Below are 23,891 nucleotides of genomic sequence, written 5' to 3' on the forward strand. Positions count from 1 at the left end.
AGTTTTCTTTACAAAATACACAAAATTCAAATCCGTGACAATTATATACAAAACAAGGAAGATACAAAACGTGCGGAATTGTCCTGTTTGCACCCGTATAGAAAAGTGTCCCGTGCTGGAGCAGGCGCCAGCTCGTGAGGCTGCTGGCCCCTGCAGCGTGTCCCCCCCTGTCCCGAGTCCTGTCGCCGGACATCCTGCGCCCGTGGCATTTCTCCTGCGCCGGCAACATCGCTGCGGCTACTGGGGAGCTGTCACGGGGAGAGGACAGGGGGATCAAGGGGGGCCCAAGCCCCCAAAGCTCCCCCATGGGTGCTTGAGGGTCCTGGGGAGGTGGGGTTGACCATGCCACCCCTCTTACCCATCACTGCCCTCTCGGGGGCCACGTCCTCCTCCACCTCTTCTTCCTCCCCATCAAAGTACTCCTCATCTTCCTCAGCTGCAAACAGGTAGCCAAAAGTCACCACGGGGCCACCGGGAAACACGGCAGGTGCCACCAGTTCGGTGGAAGTTGGTAAAGGGGCATCGGGGGCTCAGGGGGTGAATTACCGGGGTCGAAGTCCAAGGCGCAGACCGCCTCGGTGAGATGGTCCAGGCTCACCGAGAAGGCGTCCATGCTCTCGTAGCCGTGCTCGATCTTCTCCAGCCTGCCACCCTTGGAGGCCTCCACGATCCTAGGCAGGGAGAGCACGGCCATGTCCCTCTATGTCCTCTTGCCGGGCTGGGGGACCACGGGCTGCCAGGGTGGGGGGTCAGGGCACCCCCACGCTCACCACCTGGGTGCCCCGTGGCCGAATCCCGCCTGGCTGCAGGACGGGGACTGGGGATAGCCAAATTTTCCCAATTTGGGCACTTACGTTTTAATGAGCTGCTTGGCGTTCTGCGGGGAGCAAGAAGAGAGGTGAATGGAGCCGTGTGGCAGCCACCGGGATGTCCCTGAGCCGGTGGGACCCCATGCGGGTACTGGCAGAGGAGGGGAGGTTTGGGGGTCTCACCATGAGGAAGGCAGCCTCCCCGGTCTCCTCCATGGCCTGGATGGCTGTCTCCACCAGCCGGCTCGACTTCTCCAGCTGCTCCTTGTACTGGTGGATGAGACCCTGGATGAAGCCCGTCTTGTCGCCCTGCTCGCGGGCGATGCGCTGCAGCAGCTCCGACTTCTTCTCCTCCAGCAGCGCTGCCAAGGCGTCGAAGCGAGCGCACAGCTCCCGCTTGGCCGCCTCGCTGTTCTCCTGCGGGGACGGGGAGCAAGGGATGTCACGTGTGTGTCCCTCGGCACCAGCAGCATCCCCGAGGGCTTCCCTGCTCCGGGGGCTCCAGTTCCCTCCCAGCTATCCCAAATGCCCCCCGGCTGAGGTTTCACCCCCAGGTTTCGGAGGGCTCCTTCTCCCACTTTCCTCACCTCGGTGCTCCGGCACGAGTCCTCCAGCTGGGAGATGATTGTCTGGATCCGGTCGTTCCCCGCCACCAGCATGGAGATGCAGTTGTTCAGCTCCGTCTGGGCAGGGGTGGACGGACAGAAACAGCTTGAACCCCAGTGGGGACGGGGACATCTCCCATCGTGACGTGGGGAAGGGCTGGGCATTGCCCGGCCCCAACTCTACTCCCCCCACGTCCTCCCCGAGCCACGGCCACTCTAAATATAGGCTGTCTCCCGGGTGAAGTCACCCGGGGGCTATTAATACCCCATGAGCGGGTCCCAGTGCTATTTGTGGCCACCCCAGCTCAGAACATCGCCCCAGGACTGGCCATGTCCCCCCTGTCCCCCCCGTCCCCCCGTATAGCACCTTCTGGCCCTGGAAGATGGTTTGCAGGGGGGCAACCTCGCAGTCCTTGTGGGCACCGAAGACTTTGCACATGGAGCAGGTGGGGACCTCGCAGGTGACGCAGTAGATGTTGATCCGCTCGTCCTCGTGCTCTTTGCACATGGGGTGCTCCCCCTTCTTCAGCGGCCTGCTGGAGAGAGCGGCACGGCCGCAGTGACATCCCCGTCATGGTGACATCCCCGTCATGGTGACATCCCCATCGGGGTGACGTCCCCATTGCAGTGCCATCCCTGCCTCAATGATGTCCTCATCGCAGTATCATCCCCACCACGGTGACATTCCCACTGATGCTGCACAGCCACCCCAAAATCAGGTCCCCAGGAAAGAGGCCAGATCCTGGCACAACCCCACATTTGCTCCTTTGGGAGCCACCAACCTCTGTGCCTCCGTAAGCCTCAAGCCCAGTAAGCCCCAGTTTAAACCAGTGCGGCACCGGGCACAGCAGCAGTCAGCACCGGTGGGCGGGGGGCCCCAGGGCTGCGCTCCAGGGACGCTGCACAAGCGCCTAATTTTAGCCTTGGGCTGCCGGGATTTATTGTTGTCACCCAACGCGTGACCGGGGCGGCGGCGCAGCCAAATCATCCCCTCTGCAGCGAGGGGGAGACATGGGGACAAGCCAACCCACTGAAGCAAAGACAGGGCTGGCCCCCCAAGCTCCCCCCCGGCAGCCGCAGGCACCTGCCACGTGCCATCGTCCCTGTCCCCATGGCTCTCAAACAATATTTACAGCGGTTCAGGAAATTTGACCGGAGCCACTGCTCTGCCTCGAGAAGCTGTGACCCCCCCGTGTCCCCCCAGCTTTTACTGAGTGGGCGCCCCCCCAAACTGTCCCTCTGCCCCTTATCAGCCAGCAGTGCCCACTGTCACGAGCAGAGCCTGGATTTGTCCCCCACACCTCTTATCTCCCACCGAATGCTCCGGCTGCAGAGCGTGAAGGGGGGCAGGACCTGTCCTGCTGCCACCACCCCCCAGGGACCCACCGTCCCCCTGAGCTGCTCAGGGACCCAAACTGCTCTGGGCAGGGGGTCGGGATTTGGGTCGGGGACCACTGAGCCAGCAGAAAAGCCCCCCCAGTTTCTTGCCCAGCTGCGATCTCCTGCGGTCTCAACGATGGTGCTGGGGCTCGGGAGGTGGACATCCCCACGTCCCCATGTCCCCGCCGGGGCAAGGCACAAGCAATCAGCCACGGCCGCCCGTGCCCACCTGGAGCACTCCTGCTTGTAGATGTCGATGATGTTCTCCACCAGCAGGTTCCTCTGCAGCCCGTAGACGCCGTGACGGTCCAGCAGCACCTCGTGGCGGCACGACGGGCACCGGAACCGGCCCCCCGAAATCACGCTGCCCCGGCTCTGCCAGTACGGGTTGGCAGCCTCAGAAGGGGAGATGCACATTGGGAGGTCCATGAGCATCCCCACAGCACCACGAGCATCCCTACGGCGCTGCAAGCATCCCCACAGCACCACGAGCATCCCGGGGACCTCCAGCCCGGCCAGGGCGGGGGGAATGGGTGCAGGGACCCCCTCTCACCTGGAAGACGTCGTTGGCACACTTGCGGCAGAGGTTGTGCTGGCAGGGCAGGATCACCACCGGCTTGCTGAACATCTCCAGGCAGATGGGGCAGATGAGCTGCTTCTCCAGGCTCTCCATGGGGCTGCCATCCCGCAGGATGCCGGCTTGGAAATCCATCGGCACGACGGCGCACTCCTCTCACCCGCTCTCGGCTGCCGGCAGCACCCCTCGTCCTGCTATTTATAAGTCGCTCCCCGGTCACGCGGAGCCAAATCCTGATGCGGGGTCGGGTGTCCGGGGAAGCAGCGGCACCTGTCACACGGGACTGAGCCATCGGGATGCCGCGGCGGCGGTAAACAAGCCGGGGACAGGCTGTCCAGGAGGCCCTGCCTGCCCGTGCCGCATCTGCTGGCACGCCGAAACCAGAGCTGGGGGGTAAACATGGCCAGGCTTCACCCCGGGGCCAAATGGCTGCACACCCTGGGGGGCCGCGTGGCCAGATCCTGGGGCTGCACCCCACAACGGCATCGGGGTGGGGGCAAGGAGGGGCAAAAACCAGCCCCCCAGTCATTGAGACGCTGTGATGGTGCCAGGAACAGGGCAGAGCTGGGGCCAGCAGCAGCGGGGGGTGGCTTATTTGGAGCATCTCCTTTTGCCCCCCCAAAATGCAGCCACTGCTGGGGTGCAAACACGCACCTCGCCAGTGGGTCCCCAGGCTGTGCTTGGAGGGGAGAGGCAGCCCCGGGGAGAAGCAGCCCCCATGCCCGGCACATGCACCAGGGTCTCCCCTCCCCAGGCAGGGGTTGGGGGGCTCTTCTGTACCCCCAGATGCAGGGGCGGCCACAGGGAGGGCTGCGAGGGCTGCTCCCCATGCTGGCGTGCACGGCCATGACCCGGCCGGTCCCTCCGCTCGGTTGCAAAACCTGACCCAGAAAAGGCTGGGGGGTAAGCGACCTGCACCCGCCGGGGAAAACAGCCCCAGCGCAGGGTGCTCGGCTGGCGATAAACAGGGTGTTGTGCCAAATGCCAGCGCCCGTCCACAGCGAGACCTGTAAATATTGGCAGCTGCAGGAGGAGAGAGGGGTAATTATAGCACTGGCACCTATGGGTCACGCTGGTGGGGGGACGGGGTGGGGCGGGATGGTGGCTGCTGCTGCACCCACAGCAACTGCGGGCAGGAGACGACGGGTGCTGGGGTGCGGGGGTACATGGGTGCACAAGTACAGGGGTAAGTGGGTGCAGGGGTACATGGGTGCATGGGTGCATGGGTGAATGGGTGCACAAATGCCTGAGTGCAGGGGTACATGGGTGCATGGGTAAATGAGTGTGCAACTTCATGGGTGCAGGGGTACGTGGGTGGACAAGTGCAGGGGTACATGGGTGCATGGGTACAGGGGTACATGGGTGCACGGGTACAGGGGTATATGGGTGCAGGGGTACATGGATGCATGGGTAAATGGGTGCACAAGTGCATGGGTGCAGGGGTACATGGATGCATGGGTATATGGGTGCACAAGTGCATGGATGCACAGGGTGCATGGGTAAATGGGTGCACAAGTCCAGGGGTACATGGGTGCAGGGCTACATGGGTGCAGGGCTACACAGGTGGATAGGTACAGGGGTGCACTGGTGCTGGGGTACATGGGTCCATGAGTACCTGGGTGTAAGAGTGCAGGGATGCATGGGTACATGGGTGCATGGGTACAGGGATACATGGGTGCATGGCTAGAGGGGTGCATGGGTAGAGGGGTGCAGAGGCCCCGTTCTCACTGCAGCCAGCCCCCCCTGGGGCAGGGCAGCCCCGCAGCTCGGGTCCTCCTTCCGGGCAGGCTCACATGTCGACCAAGTGACTGCGCTGGGACCGGCCAAGCACATCTTGCAAAATTGTCCCCGTTTGGGCACTTGGGGCTCTTCCAGGGAGGTGCTGCCATGGAAGCAGGGCTGGCCGGGCACTCGGGAGGGCAGCGCAGGGGTCGGCCACCGACCGGAGCCAGCAGTGGGGCACCCCGATGTGCACCCACCCCATGCCCACAAGCTGGCCCTGCGCGAGGATGGCATTGATTAACTAATTGCTTCTGGACTCGATTAAGGGGATTGGCACGAATGGAGGAGTTGTAATGCCCTAATCAGCTTTCAAACCCACAAGGGGCTCGTCGGCCCCTAATTGGCTTGGGGCAGCTTAGGCAGGGCCCCGGGGCGCTAATCACCACCGGGCTCGTTCCAATTAACCGGGGAGAGGCTCGAGCGCGTGTCGCTGTGGCCGGAGTGTATCTGAACAGCCTTGGTTTGGTCTCTGCAGGGCTCTGAGCAGCGGGAGGCCCTGGCTTCTCCCAAAGTGGCCCTGTGATGGCTGTGCAACGGGTTGAGGGGACAGCAGGGACCATGGCAGGAGTCCCACACCCCCCAACTCCTGTGCATGGGGGGGGCACCTGCAGCCCTGCAGAGGAAAGGGGGCGATGGCAGAGAGCGGGGCGCAGGGAGGCGGGACAGCTCTCCACCGGGTGCACAAAGCCAGAGCGCAACCAAAGGCGTGAGAGACTCCACTTATTTTTTGCTTAATGCCAAGCAATAAATTAATAAATAAATTTTAAACCCCACGAAACACCCCAACAAAAGAGGAGAGCCGTCATTGCAAAGCGGGGCGGGCACAGTGGTGAGAGATGTAGGCACAGGGCAGGACAGAGAGCGGCCGGCGGGGGGGAGAAGGGGATGGAGAAGGGGATGCACAAACCCCCGCGCATCGCTTTGCACGGGCGGCTGCACCGGCCGCGCGCGCCGCCGGGACAGCGCGGGAACAGCACGCGCGCTCCCCGCCGCGGAGGGGCGCGCGTTCCCCACGCCCCTTCGCCGCTGTCCAATCAGAGGGCGCAGCGGCTGCGCGGGGGAGTGGCTCGCGCGGGGGCGTGGCAGCGGCGGCGCAGTAGGGGGGGAGCCCTATAATGGCGGCCGGGCGGAGGCAGCGCGGCAGCGGCCTTGAGGTAACGCGGTGCCCGGCCCGGGTCGGGCTCGGGGAGCGGGTCCGGGCGGTCGCCCCGGTGCGTCATAGTGGGGGGGCCGCGCTGGGCCTATACGGGCGGGGACGTCCGCCTCAGGTGTGCGCGGGGGCTGGGGGGGGGCCCGGGGACCTGCTGAGGCGGCTGCAGGCCCAGCGGGGCGGGCTCCCCTTCGGGCCGCGGCTGGCGGGCACCGACCCTGCTCCCGGCCTCCGCCTGAAGCGAGCGGTGCCTCGGTAATTTCCCTCTGGAGCAAGGGCCCCCTCGGTGCTGGTGGGGTCCCGCTGTGACAGCCGCTTGTAGGGCCTCCCTGGAGGAGGGGGGGGGGGTAATTCATTTTATTCCGTAATTATTGCTGCTAACGGGGCAGCCAGGGAGAGAAAGTGCTTCCCCTGTGAGATGCCGGGGGCAGCTTCCCCGGCTTGCAGGAGGGAGCAGGGGTAGGCCCGGCCTGTTTGCTTGGCACTGCCTGGCCTGTGCCTGTCCCTGCTGCCCGGGCCCTGCCGCTTGGCATGAGCTGCCCTGGGGAGCAGGCGGCACTTCTCATCGGGTTAGGCAATAAACCTCGCTGGCATTTCCAGGCCAGCCCAGCCAGCTGTGGGGGTGAAGGAAGGTGGGTAGCAACCCCGACGCTTGGCAGAATGACAGATCCTCTCTGGTAACAGCGCACAGCTAACTGACTCTCAACGTGGGGGGACATTTTCTGCTCATTTTGAACCTGATGTGTTAGTGTTTGAGTAACGCAGTCTTTTCCTCAGGAGTTATTTGGACGCTGGTGAGATTAGAGACCCTGCTCTTCTCCCCTGCATGGGAAGGGCCATTGGCCTATTGGATCTTAACGTTCAGGCTGTAATCTTAATCTGTTCCTCATAGTCCCGCTACAGGTGCAGGCTCAATGCATCCTGTGAGCAGAATTTCATGGTAATGCGTTTCTTGAGCACATCACATTTCAGTTCAAAATGTTCTTGTAAACGTGCATCACAGAACTTTGCTGAAAGGTTGAAATGTTGGTGTAGTATTGCCCTGAGACTGATGATACCTCTTTTCTCTCTTTTTTCTTTTTTTTCCTAAAAAAAAAGTACCTAAAACAGTGGAAATAATTGAAAGCTTCCTACTAATAACAGGCTGTTTCGATGTGGTCCTTGTTGCCTGATTCACTGACAGAAAGAGAATTGCATTTATCACTGGCAGTCTTACAAACTATTTTAGTTCTGATATAGTAGCTGTGTTTTTTTTTTAATTTTTGTTTCATTCTGTTTGACCAGTGATAATTGGCTAGCCAAGCTTTGTTTTTTCCTGTCTATAGTCAGTGTCCCATTTCAGTTTGGTTGTGTGAAGGTGGTGCTGGTGTGGTTTGGTTTGTAATCTTGCAGGGAAGTGTGCAGGGAGGGTCATAAATCTGTAGCAGTGTTTGGTGGCTTCTCTCTGTGTGTGTTTGTTTTACTTATAGAGCAATATCTTACCTTTTGTCCTTGCCCTGTTGAGCAAAAGTGAAAGTTAGATGCTGGGTACAAGCTTCTGCAATCGGTTACCCTTTTTAACTTTTTGTAACCGTGGACTCCTCATTCGGAGGAGACTAGGTGAAAAATCATAGTAACATTAAAAAATAAGTCAGAAGCGATCCGAAGCATCCTCTTGTCTTAGTATCAGTAAAAGAATTTTATGATTAAATTACAACAGAAACGTTTACCTATGCAGTCATCTCTATAAAAGGCAGTGTTAATTAAATCTGTTACTGCCCAACCACAGGCTTCAACTAGAACCTCTTCTCTGCTATCCCAGGCGTGGATGGAGAGCATGATACCGTACTATTATTCCCGCAGAACTTCACGGAAGACACTGAGGGAAAAGAGCAGGAGCATACGTGATAGTCCTGTCTTGGCACAGTGCAAGTCTAGGTTTGAATTGTTGCCACCTTGAAAGCTGGGCTGTATTTGAAATCTTAGTAGTCCCACCAAAATGATGTAACTTCACTTTTAACTAGTCCATGGCAACAGGTACAGGTTTACGGAATAGCTTCTGGAATGTTCTAGCACTCGAATGCAGCATTGCGTTCTGTGTAACGCTTGGAGGCACTGCCCTGTTAATTGAAGGGTATTGGTAGGCCTAATATTGCTGCACCAAGCCATATGGGGGAAAATACAGCCCAGTTCTTGTTCATAAGTTTTAGTTCTGTGGGTTTTTCCCCCTTCCCCAGAACCCTTGATCTTGAAGATGGTGAGTAGCCAGCCTAAGTACGATCTAATACGGGAGGTTGGTCGTGGCAGTTATGGTGTGGTGTACGAAGCAGTCGTCAGGAAGACCTCTGCACGGGTCGCGGTGAAAAAGATTCGGTGCCATGCTCCAGAGAATGTGGAACTAGCTCTGCGTGAGTTCTGGGCACTTAGCAGTATCAAGAGCCAGCATCCCAACGTCATTCACCTGGAGGAGTGCATCTTGCAGAAAGATGGTATGGTGCAGAAGATGTCCCATGGCTCCAGTTCCTCCCTTTATTTACAGGTACATGAAGCTGAGGTAATGGGGTGGAAGTAATTAATATGGATGTGTAGCTGGGGGGGAAGGAGGTGGGTAGTGAAGATCTTTTTTTTTTTTTTTTTGAGGTATGCTTAGTTAGGAGAGGGTATTGCTCACATTGTTGACACCCTAAAATTATCATCTTTAAAAGAGCTTATCTATTGAACAGTCACTTGTATCTTGTAATGTGAAGCTGTGCCTCTCTGAAAGACTCCGGGATTTTTTTAATGCAAATCTGCTTTGATAACTTGAGGAAACACCACAGGTAAAGCAGAAGGGAGGCGGAGGCTGTTGTGTTACTTGGTAGAAGCCCTGCTGCAGGGTTAATGAGCAGACATGTACTAATGTCTTGGGACAGAGCTCTGAAGAATTTCTTAATCTCAGATGTCCTTGGAAGAGGAAGTAACCATCTTGATTTAGGAAGCCAACACTTAAAATTCTTGCAGAAATAATAAGCAATTGGTAGCATGTGGTAAACTGTTTTCTTTTTTGAATAAATAACTATTAATCCCTTCAAAGAGAGGTAAAGGTATGATAAATAAGGGAATAAATAGCGCTTCCTCTACGTGGGTACTGAAAGTGTCCTTTAAGTTGCCTTTAAGTTTGAAGATGTATATTTTTGAAGAATAAGTAGCTCTGGAAGGACCTTGAAGGATAATCTGCTTCATTCCCTTGTCAAGAAGCTGCCCCAACTAGAAATCATCCCCTGGCAGAAATTTGTGTCTCCAGTTTAAAAGTCAGTAGCCTGCTCAATGTTTGTTGTGTTATCCCTAGTCAGCTTTTATCATTTCAGTTTTTATTGTTGTCATTCTTGCATGTCTAATGTAGGACCTTTTGTTACTGAACATTCGTCTCGCAGCCCTTCACGGCTGTCCAGATCCCGTTGTGCCAAGTGCTCTACAAGCCTGAGAAGGAGGATCCTTGCCTTTGTAAACTCGCTGTAGCTTGGTAGTTGTTACTGACCTGCTTTCATGAAGGGATTAGGGTAGAATAATACTGGCCAGCTCATGTGGGAGAAATTAGTGCCTTACCTTCCTAGTTGTTAGTGGATCTGTGAGAGATTGCATCAAACCTGTGGACAGCTGTACAGGGAGGAGCTTAAAAAAAGCAGGGTGGAACTGCAAGGTGGGGGAGAGCTTCCAGATCACCTGCAGCATTGGGTTTTGATGGTAGTGCCGGTTAACAATGTGGCATGTAGATCTTGCCTGTGTCAGGGGTGAGCACTGCAAATTGTTTTCCTGCTCCAGAGAGCAGAGAAGAGCGAAGAGCGGAGCTGAGATGACTCTGAAGAGACTGGCATCACTTTATAATAGCATCTGCTAAAATGGAGAAAATCAAATCTCCCTTGGCTTGCCCTCTCCTCTCCCCACCCTGGGTGATACTGTTATGGAGCTGAAGGGGTGCAGTCTGTGAGGAGGCTGGTTGGGGAGGGGGGTATTAGTGTCTCCTGAAGGGCTTTGGGGCAGGTGCTTAGCTGGTGTCAGCTGCACTAAGTCAGTAAAGTGAGAGTCCTAAACTAGCTTTGCCCCTGTCACAGATGTGGTAGTGGATTTTTTTGTCTTAATGGTCTGAGCTGAGATGCAAGTACAGCTTCTGTAAAGCCCTGTGGAGGGAAGAGCTGTGTGTTGGTGCTCACTTAGCAAAAGAGTGTCCCTGCTAGGGGAGGTCCTGTCATACCTTAATCTCTCTGTTACTGACTATAAACCCTAAAGATGTAGTTTTCTAGTTCTAACATGGATTTACTGTTTTAAGTTGGTCCGGTTTGAGTACTAGCTGTGCTTGTAATTAAAGATAGCTATAAATTGCTAGTAATTTTGCTCTTGAATGGAAAAGGTCACTTTTTTAAAGCACTTTAAAATGCCTCTCTAAATATTAATAGCTGCCTTTAATTTTTGAAAGCCTGTAGGAGCTGTGTTTGCTTTAGTATACGTTGGTTTACTACTAACAGAAATAATTGCAAGACCTACCTTCCGGAGCATGCTAAGAGCCACCTCAGAGGAGCTGAAGAGACAAATGTGTAGTTGTGTAAACAGAATTAGTAAAACTGATAGCTGGTTTTACTTTGCTTTTTCTATGAAGCAGCTGTTAGAACTGGCTGCTTGAGCTACTCACTGCTTATATTCTAGAAAATAGCTAGTGGATCATGATGGTGGGAAAGGTGTTACGTGCAGCAGCTGTTCTGCTCTGCCCACAGATTAGCATTCTCCTGAGTGAAGGGATCCCATGTTAACACTTGCTAGAATACATTCATGTGTAAGGAATGGAGGATAGGCTTTAAATCTATTGTGGTGCCGCTTCATCAGCGGAGAACAAATACAACCCCCTGGCACTGTACGGAGTTACTTGTTGAGACTTTGTTTATACATTAAAGTTGTTAGCAGAATGGGTGGGACAGGCTTTGTTGGGGTGGGACACTGTCCAGCTGAAACAGATGGGAGTGCAATGGCCGCTTAGTATCTTTCAAAATACTGTTATCTGGGTCTAGCTCTAGCTCCTGGGCAGGAGCGTGAACTTGATAGGCTTCGCACGCACGAAAATAAGGAGGCTGTCAAATACATTGTGATTTTTTTTTTTCCCTACATCGTAAATTTTGCATAGTTTTATTTTCACCAGTTGCAGTATCTTGCTCTCTGGATTGTTGAGAGGAAGATCCATACTTCATGCATTTTTCCGTCATATCTTTATATTCTTGTGATCATCAGACAGTTACGACATTTCTTTTCCTTGTTGCAGCTTGTAGAGACCTCATTAAAAGGGGAAATAGTCTTTGACCCCAGAAGTGCTTATTACCTCTGGTTTGTAATGGATTTCTGTGATGGAGGAGACATGAATGAGTATCTGTTGTCCCGAAAGCCGAACCGCAAGACCAACACCAGTTTCATGCTTCAGCTCAGCAGCGCACTGGCGTTCCTGCACAAAAACCAGATTATTCATCGTGATCTCAAACCTGACAATATTCTGATATCTCAGAGCAGGATGGATGCTAGTGACTTGGAGCCTACCCTGAAAGTAGCTGATTTTGGGCTGAGTAAAGTATGTTCAGCCTCGGGACAGAATCCTGAGGAACCGGTCAATGTAAATAAGTGTTTTCTATCAACTGCATGTGGGACTGACTTCTATATGGCTCCCGAAGTCTGGGAAGGACACTACACTGCCAAAGCGGACATCTTTGCGTTAGGGATTATAATCTGGGCAATGTTGGAAAGAATGACTTTCATAGATACAGAAACAAAGAAAGAACTTCTGGGGAGTTACGTCAAGCAGGGGACAGCAATCGTGCCTGTTGGAGAGGCGCTTCTAGAAAACCCTAAAATGGAACTGCTCATCCCCGTGAAGAAAAAATCCATGAATGCTCGCATGAAACAGCTGATCAAGGAAATGCTGGCTGCCAACCCGCAGGACCGACCCGATGCTTTTGAGCTAGAACTGCGATTAGTCAACATAGCTTTTAAAGACAGCAGCTGGGACACGTGACCTGCCAAGTCATGTCTCTCTCGACAGAGCTCCTTCTCACCTAACTGATGGTGCAGCTTAATGGCAGTAAAAGAAACGAGCCTGAACTCAAACCTGCAGGGTGTAGTTTCTCCCAAATGAATCTCTTCTGAGTTTCATAAAAGATAAGAATGTTGAGTTGGTTGTTGCATTAACGATGCGTCGATGTGTATAATACCAGGATGTTACATGCAAGTGTAAGATGTGACAATGTTCATGTGTGTATGCTGGCAGTGGGATGTCTTAAGAGCCAAGACTTGATTTCCAGCTCTGTCATGGAGTATTTCGTACATTCCAGTTTCCTCTGTCAGTATTAGGAACTCTCATGGAAAAAGAGATTTGCATGCTGGTAGTGCAAATCTTCAGGCTTTGTGAAGTAACTCTGTGTATATATTTAAGTATACGAGTGACTGGGAGTGTATGCCACTTTTCTTAAATTATTTGCTATGGGTCTGAGTGATTGGGGTCTGCTGGAAAACTAGGTGAAGAAGATAGATGAGGAGCATTCCTTCTTCTCCAGGCCTGAATACCTTTATTATTTATTTTTGTTATCTCATGTCAAAGATAGGGTCTGAGACTTGACTTTGTAGACAAAAAAATGCAATGCAAGGGGATCAGCAGTTTTTTTAAAGTGCTGACATGGCCAAGCTTAGCACTTACAGCCTAATGAGCTCATTGCTGAGGGAGTCAAATTACAAATGTATGCAATCAGGTGCTAGCATGTTGGCTAGTTCATTAATCATTTGATTTTGCTTTCTCCTAGTAATCAAATACTTTATTAATCAGTTAATCTACAGTTTCACAACATGCTCTCCACTCTTGTATCTATAATCCAATAGCACCTTGGGTACTTCAAATAGGAGAGTACGGTGGGCTTAGTTTATGGAAATGTGGACGAGGGAATCCAGCAGCATAGAGCGTTATTTTTAAGATTCTTCAGAAGATGGTGGCAGCACAGCTTTCCCTTTGAGTGAATCTAATAATACTGGTCACGGCCTCTTCCTTTCTGGCACTGCCTCTGACCTGGTAGTGATGAGGAGATAAAGGGGTGACTGTCTTGTAGAACGCACCTATTCTTAAATACGAGAGAAATCTCAGTAACTGGTATGTGACTGGTATCGCAGATTTGTGTGGCGACCTTGGCTGATTTTTTCATTTGTTTTCCTCCTTTTAGAGAAGTACTATTTACATAAAACCATGGACGGTAGGATGGAAAGCTTTGAGGAGGTTGAAAGGCTGCTTATCCCCAGCTCTTACTCCACAGAAGCAGATTGGTATGCTGAGAGAGGTTTCCCTGGGGCCACCTGATGCTGGACAGCAGACAGAAGCTGCTTTGTAATAGTAGAACACTTTGTTCTCTTGGGTGCAGGACTGTGACCTTTCTCATCAATTTGACCTTTTGGAAAAAGTAGAGTCTTAAAAAATTACCTTTAAAGGCAGATACATTAAAGCTGTAACAGGGGCCGGTTTTGTTAATAAAATCAATTTAATGTTTTTTTTCCCAAATCTTACCTGAACACTGCCATTAGTATTCCCTTGTGTAACTTGCTTCTCAGATACTGTTCCCTCTTAGCGCTGTGAGAGCAGTTCTGATCAGTCAGTGTTTATTCTGCCCAAGTGTGAATAAACAGCACAAACAAAATAGAATTTTTTGTTCTTCCAAAAGCAAAGGATTCCAACTTTACCAAACTTCTGAGGCTTTATGGGCTACAGCTGGTTCTTACCTGGTGCTGTGTAGAGCTGGTGACAGTTACCCAGGGGTCTTAGTCCTTAATTCTTGTTATTTTGCTTCACTTTATTGTTTAAGGCAAATTCTCTAAACAGTGATTCTCAGACAAATACACTTTGTCTCAAAACAGTGTTTATTGTTTAGAAGAGGCTGTAGAAGTAACTTTCAGAAGACTGTTCCTGAGGACAGCAGAGCTTCTCGCTTCAGTGTAGATTGGCAGGGACAGAGGCAACTGCATCATACCGAGGATACAGCCTGTTGCCTGTGTAGATGTCCCAGTGTCCCTCCTTCCCTGCAGGGAGCTTAGTCGATAAAAGAAGACTCGGAGCCTGTCTGTGAGTAACGACAAGGAGAGATCTATTTATTCTTATGTTCCAGAGGTGGAGATCTGTTTGTTCTCACATTTTAACCAGGTTCAGTACTGAAAGGAGGAAAACAAACCGCTGGCTGGCTGTGCCAACACTGTTTCACAGTACTTACATTTCAGCATGGTCATTTGATGAGTAAACTTTTAAGATCTTGTATCATTTTTCCATGTTAAACTTGAGAGCTTTTTTAACAACGTATTTTTTACTCCCTCCTCTCTTCTGCCCACCCAAAAATCAGAAGCAACTATCTTCAAGTATGAATCTACTGCAGAATAATACTACTTACCTATAAGGCGCTTTGCAAATCACCTCATTCTTCTCTGAAGTATTTCAAAGGATGAACACTGAATGTGCTGCCTGCCTGCCATGCAGAAACGAGTGCTAGTGAATGGCACAGGAAAGGTTTTTTGGGTTTTTTTGACTCCCAAAGTGTTTCTTTGCACTGATTGCCACTTTAAAGGGTGGGGGTACCTGAAATCCCTCTCATGGTGCTTAGCCTTGTTGTTGGGTGACACTGAGTGTTTCCTTGGTAGTCCTCGAGGTCTGTGTTCTGTTTGATTATTTTTTTTGTTGGTGTTGTCTGAGGTCTTTGTTTTAAAACCTCTGATAAATCAAATTGTTGTAGCAGCTACAGAGGTATTCACCAGCGTGACACAAAGTCAAGATACTTTTCAGCACTCAGAAAAGATTTTTTTCAAATCTTTCTTTAAAAACTGTAAAATATATTTTATGGAGAACTTATAATGAGGAAAATTACTGTGTAATTTATTAAGTTCATGACTGTTTTTGAAATAAAATCTGAATTTCAATGAAGTTTTTGAACTTTTCTACAGAGAAATGCTTTCTTCTCAGTCAGTGCGATGTCATCTAGCTGTCAGCAAAGCTACCGAAGGGTTTATTTGCTGTGTTAGGACAGAAGTAAGCTGTAGTAGTTCATCACAGTCATACCATAAGCGATCCTAGGCTTGTGAAAGATGCTAGCTTGGCTATTAGCTGCGCTGCCTATCCTCTGTGGGTAGCGGCAGTGCCAGACTTCCACTGATATGTAACGTGCTGCTGGAGGACTCGTCGGAGCAAGGCCAAACTGAATGTGAAAACAGAGCTGTCTCTTGGAGCGGGTGAGGTGAGCCATGTCCGTGGGGACCCTGCGGCTCCTGCCCAGCCCTGCAAGAATCAAAACAGCGCTATTCTGGGTGTGCTTCATTTTCAAAGAGGGGATTAAAGACCAAAAAAAAAAAAAAATTCTTGCATCCAGTACATACTTGAAGTTGTTATTACAAGCAGAGTGAGTACCACCCTGGGCTGTAAGGAAATATCTGGCAGGCTTTGCCTACCCCACTACTGGTACTACTGGATTTTTGAGGCTGCGAATAGATGCTGACACTCCTCCTGCTGAAGCGAGCCTTTCCCCTCTAGTTCCTGCATGTGCTGCAGTAGGGTTTCACCCAGAAAGCCCCCAGTCCTCGTTCTGTGGGTGAACCCTGTTGCCCCCCCCTGCCCTGTGCAGAGTGCTGAAGGCAGCCTGGTGAGGGTGTGCTCTGCTGTTTCCCTCCCACGTACGTGGGCCGAGCACCGCTGGCCGTGCCCGGAGCTAGTGGAGGGAGCAGGCGTAAACCTTAGAAGTAAAGCTGAGGAAATGCCATTACTTATACATGATACAAGAGTCTAGTAGTCATCTGCATGTTTTAATTAACAGTCCTCTGGAACAAAGGGTTGTGCAGACGGAGTGGGAATGGTGCAAACTGGAACTGCTGTAAATTATTTTGCCTTGCTGTTTCTTACCCCCGCAACAAACCCAAGCCCGGTCATCTCCTGTGTGCTGTGCGCTTGCATTGTTGCCTGCGGATTCCTGCGTATCCTGGTGCCGGAGAGAGCCAGATGCCCCACCTGGCAGGAGCTGTGTGGTTAAATCAGTAAGTCAATGAAGTTGTTGCAAGAGAGAAAGGGATTGAAATTTAGATTATTTTTATTAAAGGATAAGCACCTTAAAGGATATGTACCTTAATTAAAAGAGAAAGTCCCACCTCTTTGATTAGTTGTAAGAGTAGTGATTTTAAATACAGACACAAGAAAATTCCTTCCCTACAAAATGAAGAGAACTAAGCCTACGTACTTGAAATAGATCTAGTCCGTAGAGGGGAGGGTGGAATCTCCAAGGAAATGCCCTGGTGCAGAAATTAGATGTAACTAAGGCTGCATCTCGGCTCAAATAACCCAACCTCTGCTTTATTCTCCTTGTTCTGCAGGATGCCAAGGCCTCAGGCTCCAGCTTGCCCATCCCGTTCCCTCGGGCAGGGCTTGGCTAGGTGATCCCTGCTCTGCAGCGCTGGGCTGGGGAACTCGCCTTGTTTGTATTTTCGCTTTGCTTTGGTTTAAACAGAGTTTTTCTTCGCACCAGCCAATCGCGGCCCCTGCGCAAACTGCAGCGTAATGGCAGACGTTGCTTTGTGGTGGAGATAAAGTCCTGTCTCGGGGAGCCAGCAGCCGCCTGCCCGCCCCTTGGAAGGGTGCCCTCGCTTCAGAAAAACAACTTTTCCCCTCCCCGCGTGGTAGCTGGCTGAGCACACACGCTCAGGTGGCCTTTGGACTGCGGGCAGCACAAACAGCTGGCTTTTCGCATTGCTTTTCCCTTCGCCCCACTGATGTCCCGCGAATCCATCTGTGGGATATCCTCTTGTAAAGTGTTTTTAATCTTTACTGGTGGTCTGCATGGCGAACGCAAGGAGTTGTCCCATGGAGAAGTAGTTAGGAGTATTTTAACACAAGCTATTTGATGGGTACTGCTGAGCATTGACTGTTTCGTTCCCCTTTCGGTCCGAGGGGCTGAGGAGCCGTTTATGCAAAACGCGATTTCAGTTCTTAAGTGCAATAAAGGAAGAGGGATGTATCTGAAATGCCACAAACCGTCCAGAGTGTCTGCACTGTTTGGGGAGGGGCAGGAGGTGGAAATACAAGACTGGGCTGCTGCAGATCTCTGTTCACTAGCTCCGCGAGCATTTTTGGGGAGTCTGGGACTGCACACTCTTATAAGCAGAGCAAGCACGGAGAAGTCGAGTGACCTGAAGGACAAGCCAGCACCACCACTGCGTCGCTGCGAGAGGAGCTGTGGCCCAGGCCCCGTTCTTGTTAAATCCCTTTGTTCCCAGATGAATTTCCAGATTATTTGGGTGCCTGAAGCAGAAAGTAATTGCATGAGGGCTGCAGTTCATGAGGAGCAGCCGGGGCCAGTGCAGGGGCCGGGCTGAGCTGTGGGGCTGAGCCAGCAGCTGGTGGTTGGAGCTGCGGCTGCTCTCTCTGGGGCAGCCCCATATGCCCAGCTCCCATCCCACACTCCACCAGGTAACGTGCGCTGGGCTGGGGCGCTGGAGGATGCAGCTGACTTGCTTTGTGTTCTGAAGGAGGGCAAAGGGAGAACTCCCGCCAGAATTGCAATCGCTCAGAGACCTCTTTCATCTCTGGGATGTGAGATGAAAACAGATGCAACCTAAAAACTTTTGCAGGTGGTGGGTTCAGCCCAGATGCTCATCTCTCACCCTGGGGAGGCTTCCCTCAGTCCCAGCAGCTCCTTCCATCTCTCTCTGCCTTTCCTGTCTGTCCCCGTGGACCCAGTACTGACCAGTTTTGCTTCCCAGACACCGGAGAGCCAGATGAAGTCAGCAAGGCCAGCCATCGCCTGCCATGGGTTTTGAAGCCCCCATTGCGGGCTGTGAACATCCACGGGAGCCTCCGTGTCTTCTCCTGAGCCCAGCTGCTGTCTAGGTCCTGCTTGCACCAACTTGTGGGTAGCTGCCTTAGATTAAGTGTTGGTTTCAGATTTATTCATGCCCATTTGAGCCCTTGATATTTTTAAACTTGTATAGCAAGCCTTCCACTCCTGCCCTCTCCTGAAGGAAAGCGCCTGCACCCTGGGGCCTCTCTGGCTTGCAGCCACGCAGCTCCCGTGGGCTGCTCTCCAGGCGGTGACATTTGCATGGACCTCAGACCAGAAAGGGCTTTTGTGGGTTGTGAAAGTAAAACAGCAAGTAGAAACAGATGGCTGTGTTATCAGGTGCTGCAGTCCTGTCTGCATCTGGTCATGGTGGAGTTAAAAGTGATTTTTTTTAAATTATTCTTAAAGGAGAAATGCATCTGGAAAGGAGTGAATGGGACACGGCTGGCTTCAGCCCTCCCACTGCCTGTGGGCCTCTGGCTTCCCCTGCCCGCTCGCCCGGATCCATCGGAGCTGCGCTGGGAACCCTGCGCTGGCTGTGCTGCTCTGCTGCTGCTCCTCAAGCCTGGTGTGTGGGTTATGGGGTGGGGATGTAATTAGCAGAGCTGAGAGGGCTGTGTCCCCATTACCGGGGGGGACTGGGAGGGAGGAGGGCTTGCGGGGATAAGAGCTGTTTAATCGGGAGCTACACATGCTCTGAAACATGGTGTTGGAAGGAGGATCGGTGCTCTGGGACTCGTGACCTGTGAGGACTTCCCCAGACTTTCTCACCTTCTGCAAGGACTGGAAGTTTCCATACCTGGCCCCAGCCGTGGCTGGGTTTTGCCCGGGGTTGCTTTGCGTGCCTGGCACCGTGCTCGCTTCCCCGGTGAGCCGGGAGGGGAGGGAAGCAGAGCCCCATTGAAGAGCAGAGAACGCCTTGTGAGAGCTCTGAGTAACCTTAAATAAAACCAAGGGACTTTGGAGCATCCACGTTGATTAAGAAAAGCCACCTGGTACATTCACAAGAGGCTGATTAATTGGTTAAATCCCTTCCTAGAAGTCAAAGTGACAAAACCCCCATCACCTCCCCAGGGGAGGCTGGAGCTGCCCGGGATGCTGATGCCAGGAAGGGCTCCTCACACCGTCCCGTTTTGTATCCCGAAGGGAATCTGCCTTGTCCAAACATAACAGTTTAACAGTAAGTGCCTGGCGGGTGCTCCGAGGAGGAGCCAGAGAGGACGGCCGCTCCGTCTGCCTCGCTTCAGGGTAGGAGCGTCCCCCGGGAACACCATGAATCAGCCAGAGAAAGGTGAAGCCAGGGCTGCTCTTACTCACCTGTGGCTTTACTGGAACGGCTGCTGTGATTCCAGCTCGGAAAATAAAACCTGTCCTAATAAACAGTGATTCATGTTGCCCGGAGTTAAAAATAAGGCCCTGTTGGCTGGGAACCCAGGCACTCTCTTCTGGGGGCAGATCCCAGGGCTGCCACGGGTTTCTCTGTCACTCATCCCCATCCTTTTCCCCATCTTCCTGTGGAGATGGTTGGGTTTGCTTCGGCACGGCCACATCCTGCACACAGAGCCCGAGTGCTGCTGGGAGCACAGCCGCCTGCGTTGCCCCTCTCCAGGTTTATTAGAATAGATGGTTTGTCCCTTTCTCACTTGCACTGGGATTTTTTCTGGTGCTGGCAGAGCTCGGACAAGCCCTGGCCGCTCTCATCCCGCTCAGCCTCCATTTTAGCCTCTGCTGTTGTCAGCCCGGGACTCCCGGCCCCGGCCCCTTCCTGGCATCGGTACCGTCACGCAGGGAGGTGCTGGACACCGACCCAGCCCCGGTTCCCGGCACCGGGTCCCCAGCAGCGGCACTGCAGGAAGGAACTGGGGTGGGGGCCAGCAGTGCTCGGGGCCAGGTCCCCTCTCATCCAGGGACAGAGCGCCCTGGCCTGCGGGTCCCAGGAATGCCATGGCTTTGTCCCCGCTGGAGCCTCCTGGTCCCCTGTGTCCCTGCAAGCAGCCTGGGCTGGGCTGGGCTGTACCCCAGCTCTCCATCCGTACTGGCTGCGAGAGGGACGGAGGGAGCTGGTGGGTCCCTAGGGAGCACTGGGGGTTCTTCCAGCCCCGCTCCAAGGGGCTGGGAGCCAAACTTAGGGTGCAGCATGTCCTTCCCCTCCCGGCCGCTGCGGTGCCACCTTCACAGCCCCCCTCCCCGGGCAGGCATTGGGGAGAGAGGGGGGCTGGGGGCTGCCCCCGTGGGATCACTCAGCCCTCGGGAAGGGGAGAGGGAAGCGCTAAAAATAACCCCTGGGCCAGCTCCAGCCCATTGTGGCTTCCTGCGATTTACAGCCCTTCCCGGGGGGAAGAGGAGGCAGGAACCGGCCTGACTCGGGGCTGGCTTTGACCCTTTCGCCACCGGCAAGAGAAGGTGCCAGAAGGACCCTTGCTCCCTCCTTCTCCCTCGCTGGCCGGGGCAGGATCCTAGGGAAGGAGATCGTGGTGGGCTCCTGCTCCTGAGCTGCACCCAGCACCTTGGGGTGGATGTAGAAGGAGAAGCTGCCGGAGTGGATGTGGTTTCCCTGTCCTGTTCCTGATGCCCCGTGTGCTGGGGGGACAGAGAGACTCAGTCCTGCCTGGGAGGAGGCAGAGATTTCTGCTGCAGATCCCAAAATCCCAGCCAGGCTCCTGTAAGGAGGAGGAGAGCTGGCAGAGGTGAGCTGGAGCTGCCGGAGAAGGAGGGTTAATGCTGGCTGGGCAGGGGCAGGGCTCCGGGGTGTGAAGGCTGTGGCTGGGGCAGGGGGGTCATGCTGGCAGGGTGGGCACAAGGGCAGGCTCCTGCTGACGGGGCTGGGCTGGCAGGGGTTAACGGGGTGGCTCTTCCTCTTCCTCACCCTCTATATGAGGCTCCTGCAGACTCTGGGCTCAGTTTGCTGTCGGCAGCCAGAGGGGCAGGAGCTGAGTGAGACCAGAGCATCCCTGCATCCCATCCCTGCATCCCATCCCTGCGTGGGCTCAGGTGAGCAAGAGCATCCTGCCCCACCGAGCCCAGTGGCTGGGCGCGGATCCTGGCAGCGGGGCTGGGCTGGGGAGTGTGCAGGCGCACTGGCGTGGGCAGTCGCATCCCGGGCACGCTGGCTCTGCCAGGGTAAAGCCAGTGGGAGATGGAACGGCGTGCCGGGGCCACCTTCCCTTGAACTGCCATGAAGCTCTGCCCCGCAGCGGGGGAGGCTGGGGAACTCATCCCTTGGGAACACAGGACCAGACAAACCGCGTGCCTCAGTTTCCCCATCTGAACACCAGGGCTGGGTGTGGTGTTGGAGCCCGTGGGCTGTGTGTGTGTGGAGGTGCGAGGGCAGAGGGCTCCCATGCTGTTTGCTCTCTATCGAGCCCTGCTCTGCCTGGCCCCATGTCCCCACCGTCACCCAGGGAAGCTGTGGGGCTGAGTCAGCTGATGGCGATGGGGCGGCTCTTCATGGCCATTTGGGCCCCTTCTGCTCAGCAAAAGCATCTGCTTTGGGCATTTAAAGCTCCCAGGTCAGGCTCCAGACCCCCCACCCCGGCACCCACCTCCACCGCCGGATTCACGGCCCCTGTCCCACATGGATGCTCAGCCGAGCAAGAGCCATTGCACCCCAGGGCTAATAAAAGCCCCTTTGCTCCATGCATTGAGCAGGAGAGGTGCCTTCCCTCCCAGGCAGCTGAGCTCAGCCTGGCTGTGGGGAGCACAGCACAGAGACCCCAAACCATCCCACAGCCCCTGCCCCGCTGCCATCATGCACGGGCCCGGCCGGGGCAGCTCGCCAGCTCTCCTGCTCACAGGCTTTGTTCTGCTGTCTCTGTGCTCGGGAAGATAAGGCAGCTGGCTCCGGTATTTTTTCCTGTTGGAAGCTGCTCCTGGGATGCCGGTGAAGCTGGCGGATGCTCGGCGCTTCTCTCTTCCTGCCGGCGGATTGTTCCTGCCTGGGCTGGCAGGGCTCGCTGCCTGCCTGCTTGTCCCAGGGCAGCGCTGCCCTGCCATGTGTGGGGTTGAGGGGACCCCCAGCTCCGCTTCGCCCCCCCATCCTCCTCCTGCCACTGCTGCGTCCTCGGTGCTAACCCCGGCTCTCCTCTCTCCTCCCAGGGCCGAATTCGGGAGCCGACCGAAGCTTTGGGAGCCTCCCCGGCCGCAGCACCGGACCCCCCCGCAGCCACCCAGGGAGGAGCAGAGCGACTAGGGGGGCTTTGTCAGGGCTGGGGGGTGATGGTGCCCCTTGGCAGCCCTCTCAGCGTCTGTGCCTCCAGCAACCTGCGCCTCGTGGCCCCCAGCCGCGGCTCCCCCCTGGCCTGGCTGAACCGCAGCCCCGAATGCCCACGGGAGCCGGGGAGCGGTGGTGGGGGCCGGGTGCCCAGCGCTGTGGAGCGGTTGGAGGCCGACAAAGCTAAATATGTCAAATCCCAGCAGGTCATCAACAGCCGGCAGGAGCCTGCACTCCGGGGCTGCTCACCCCGGCTCTCCCCCCGCAGCCGGCGCTTCCTCACCCGCCAGCAGTGTAATGAATTGTGTCAGGGCTCAGAGCTGGGCCGGGAGGGCCCCCGGAAGCTGCCGTGCCCCCAGTCCCCCATGTTGCGCCGGGCTGGCAGCAGGCGCCTGCTGAGACCCGACTCACTCATCATCTACCGGCAGAAACGGGACTGCGTGGGGGCAGACAAGGAGAACACCAAGGGCTCCGGGCTGGTGCGACGCCTCTTCCAGGGACCCCTGAGAGACAAGCCCCCCAGCTCCCCCCCAGCCAGGGGGCTGGGCAAGGTGTCACCAGCCCCCCAGAGCCCCGAGACCCCCATGCTGTGGGTCCCTGCAGAGAAGGAGGACGTGAGGATGCTGGGTGCCAGCAGCGGCAGTGGCAGTGGTGGCATCTTCCCTCTGCCCAGCAGCCCGGTGGCACAGCCCCCCCAGCCCCCCAGCAAGCAGGCGCTGGCTCTGCGCGTCTCCCTGCCGCTCTCGGAGCAGGAGCAGTTCTTCAACTACTGCGGGCTGGACCGGGCGCTGGTGGAGCTGCTGGGGCGGGAGCGGTTCGGGCCGGCGGGCTGGGACAATGCCTCGGCTCAGCTACCTGGATCCTGTGAGTCGGAACCTGGGCAGGCCTCGGAGGGCAGCGAGGGGGACACGGGACCAGCCGAGGAGGAACCAGACACCCGGCTGGGCTCTGCCATCTCGGTGGTGGAGCGCAACGCCCGCGTCATCAAGTGGCTCTATGGCTGCCAGAGAGCCTGGGCGGCCGCCAAGGAGTCCACTGTCTGAGCGGAAGCAGCCCGGCTGGGGACAAGGACACCCCTGTGGGTCCCGGTGGCTGAACGTGGCCTCTTGCCTTCCCTGGATGTGGCCAATGGACTGGTGGCATCCCTGGTCCCAGCACCATGGAGCTGCTGCTGGCTGGGAGGGCCACCAGGTCTACCCCCCCCCGAGCCACCAGGTCTACCCTGGACCCGGGGCTGAGGGCAGTGGGGGCACCTGAGGGGCAGGCAGGGAAGGGTCACCCTAGGGTGAGTCCCTGGTCCCGGGGTCTAGCAGGCTTCTGTCCCCCCCATTGCAGCCCCTCTTCTCGATCCTCCCTGTCTCCAGCCCAGGGTGGTGGGACAGGGCTGCAGCCCCCTTGGCGACTCATGTCCTGCACCGGCTTCAGGCTGGGGGGGGTGGGCAGCGCCTGAGCCCCCCACCGTGGGCAGTGCCCACCCGCAGCTCCCTCCTCCCTGAAAACAGGGCTGCTGAGGCCGGAGCAGCGCTCAATAAACCTGTTGGTTTTTT

At 54.9% G+C, this 23,891-nt stretch overlaps 3 protein-coding genes across 5 annotated transcripts; 2 read left to right on the plus strand and 1 right to left on the minus strand.

The window, feature by feature from the left end:
* Positions 1-8: 8 nt before the first annotated feature.
* On the minus strand, positions 9-3,580 carry TRIM63 (tripartite motif containing 63). Of its 3 annotated transcripts, none has more exons than XM_059830710.1 (9): positions 3,348-3,580; positions 3,024-3,169; positions 1,782-1,950; positions 1,397-1,492; positions 993-1,226; positions 855-877; positions 547-671; positions 359-436; positions 9-248 (listed from the first exon to the last, which is right to left on the minus strand). In XM_059830710.1, exons 1-9 carry the CDS (start codon positions 3,504-3,506, stop codon positions 238-240), a joined length of 1,041 nt encoding a protein of 346 aa, XP_059686693.1. In that variant the 5' UTR covers positions 3,507-3,580; the 3' UTR covers positions 9-237. The 3 variants fall into 3 exon arrangements, with proteins under 3 accessions (XP_059686693.1, XP_059686692.1, XP_059686691.1); XM_059830709.1 differs by having other exon boundaries at positions 1,782-1,947; positions 3,024-3,190; XM_059830708.1 differs by having other exon boundaries at positions 3,024-3,190.
* Positions 3,581-7,560: 3,980 nt separating this feature from the next.
* Positions 7,561-13,020, plus strand: PDIK1L (PDLIM1 interacting kinase 1 like). Its single transcript, XM_009810123.2, has 2 exons — positions 7,561-8,821; positions 11,570-13,020. The coding sequence occupies exons 1-2, from the start codon at positions 8,537-8,539 to the stop codon at positions 12,308-12,310; spliced, it is 1,026 nt and encodes a 341-aa protein (XP_009808425.1). The 5' UTR covers positions 7,561-8,536; the 3' UTR covers positions 12,311-13,020.
* An 8,066-nt stretch (positions 13,021-21,086) lies between these two features.
* Positions 21,087-23,733, plus strand: FAM110D (family with sequence similarity 110 member D). Its single transcript, XM_059830883.1, has 2 exons — positions 21,087-21,125; positions 22,230-23,733. The coding sequence occupies exon 2, from the start codon at positions 22,350-22,352 to the stop codon at positions 23,385-23,387; it is 1,038 nt and encodes a 345-aa protein (XP_059686866.1). The 5' UTR covers positions 21,087-21,125; positions 22,230-22,349; the 3' UTR covers positions 23,388-23,733.
* The last annotated feature ends 158 nt before the right edge of the window (positions 23,734-23,891 follow it).

The sequence above is a fragment of the Gavia stellata genome, chromosome 29 (genome assembly GCF_030936135.1).
Source record: "Gavia stellata isolate bGavSte3 chromosome 29, bGavSte3.hap2, whole genome shotgun sequence".
Classification (NCBI taxonomy): domain Eukaryota; kingdom Metazoa; phylum Chordata; class Aves; order Gaviiformes; family Gaviidae; genus Gavia; species Gavia stellata.

Excerpts from the sequence above, each read along its gene's own strand:
- TRIM63 (XM_059830708.1), bottom strand. The coding sequence starts at position 3,506 with ATGGATTTCCAAGCCGGCATCCTGCGGGATGGCAGCCCCATGGAGAGC. Across the intron at positions 1,951-3,023 it reads TACAAGCAGGAGTGCTCCAG|CAGGCCGCTGAAGAAGGGGG; the intron begins GTGGGCACGGGC and ends CGCTCTCTCCAG. Across the intron at positions 437-546 it reads CGCCTTGGACTTCGACCCCG|CTGAGGAAGATGAGGAGTAC; the intron begins GTAATTCACCCC and ends ACCTGTTTGCAG.
- PDIK1L (XM_009810123.2), top strand. The coding sequence starts at position 8,537 with ATGGTGAGTAGCCAGCCTAAGTACGATCTAATACGGGAGGTTGGTCGT. Across the intron at positions 8,822-11,569 it reads GTTCCTCCCTTTATTTACAG|CTTGTAGAGACCTCATTAAA; the intron begins GTACATGAAGCT and ends TCCTTGTTGCAG.
- FAM110D (XM_059830883.1), top strand. The coding sequence starts at position 22,350 with ATGGTGCCCCTTGGCAGCCCTCTCAGCGTCTGTGCCTCCAGCAACCTG.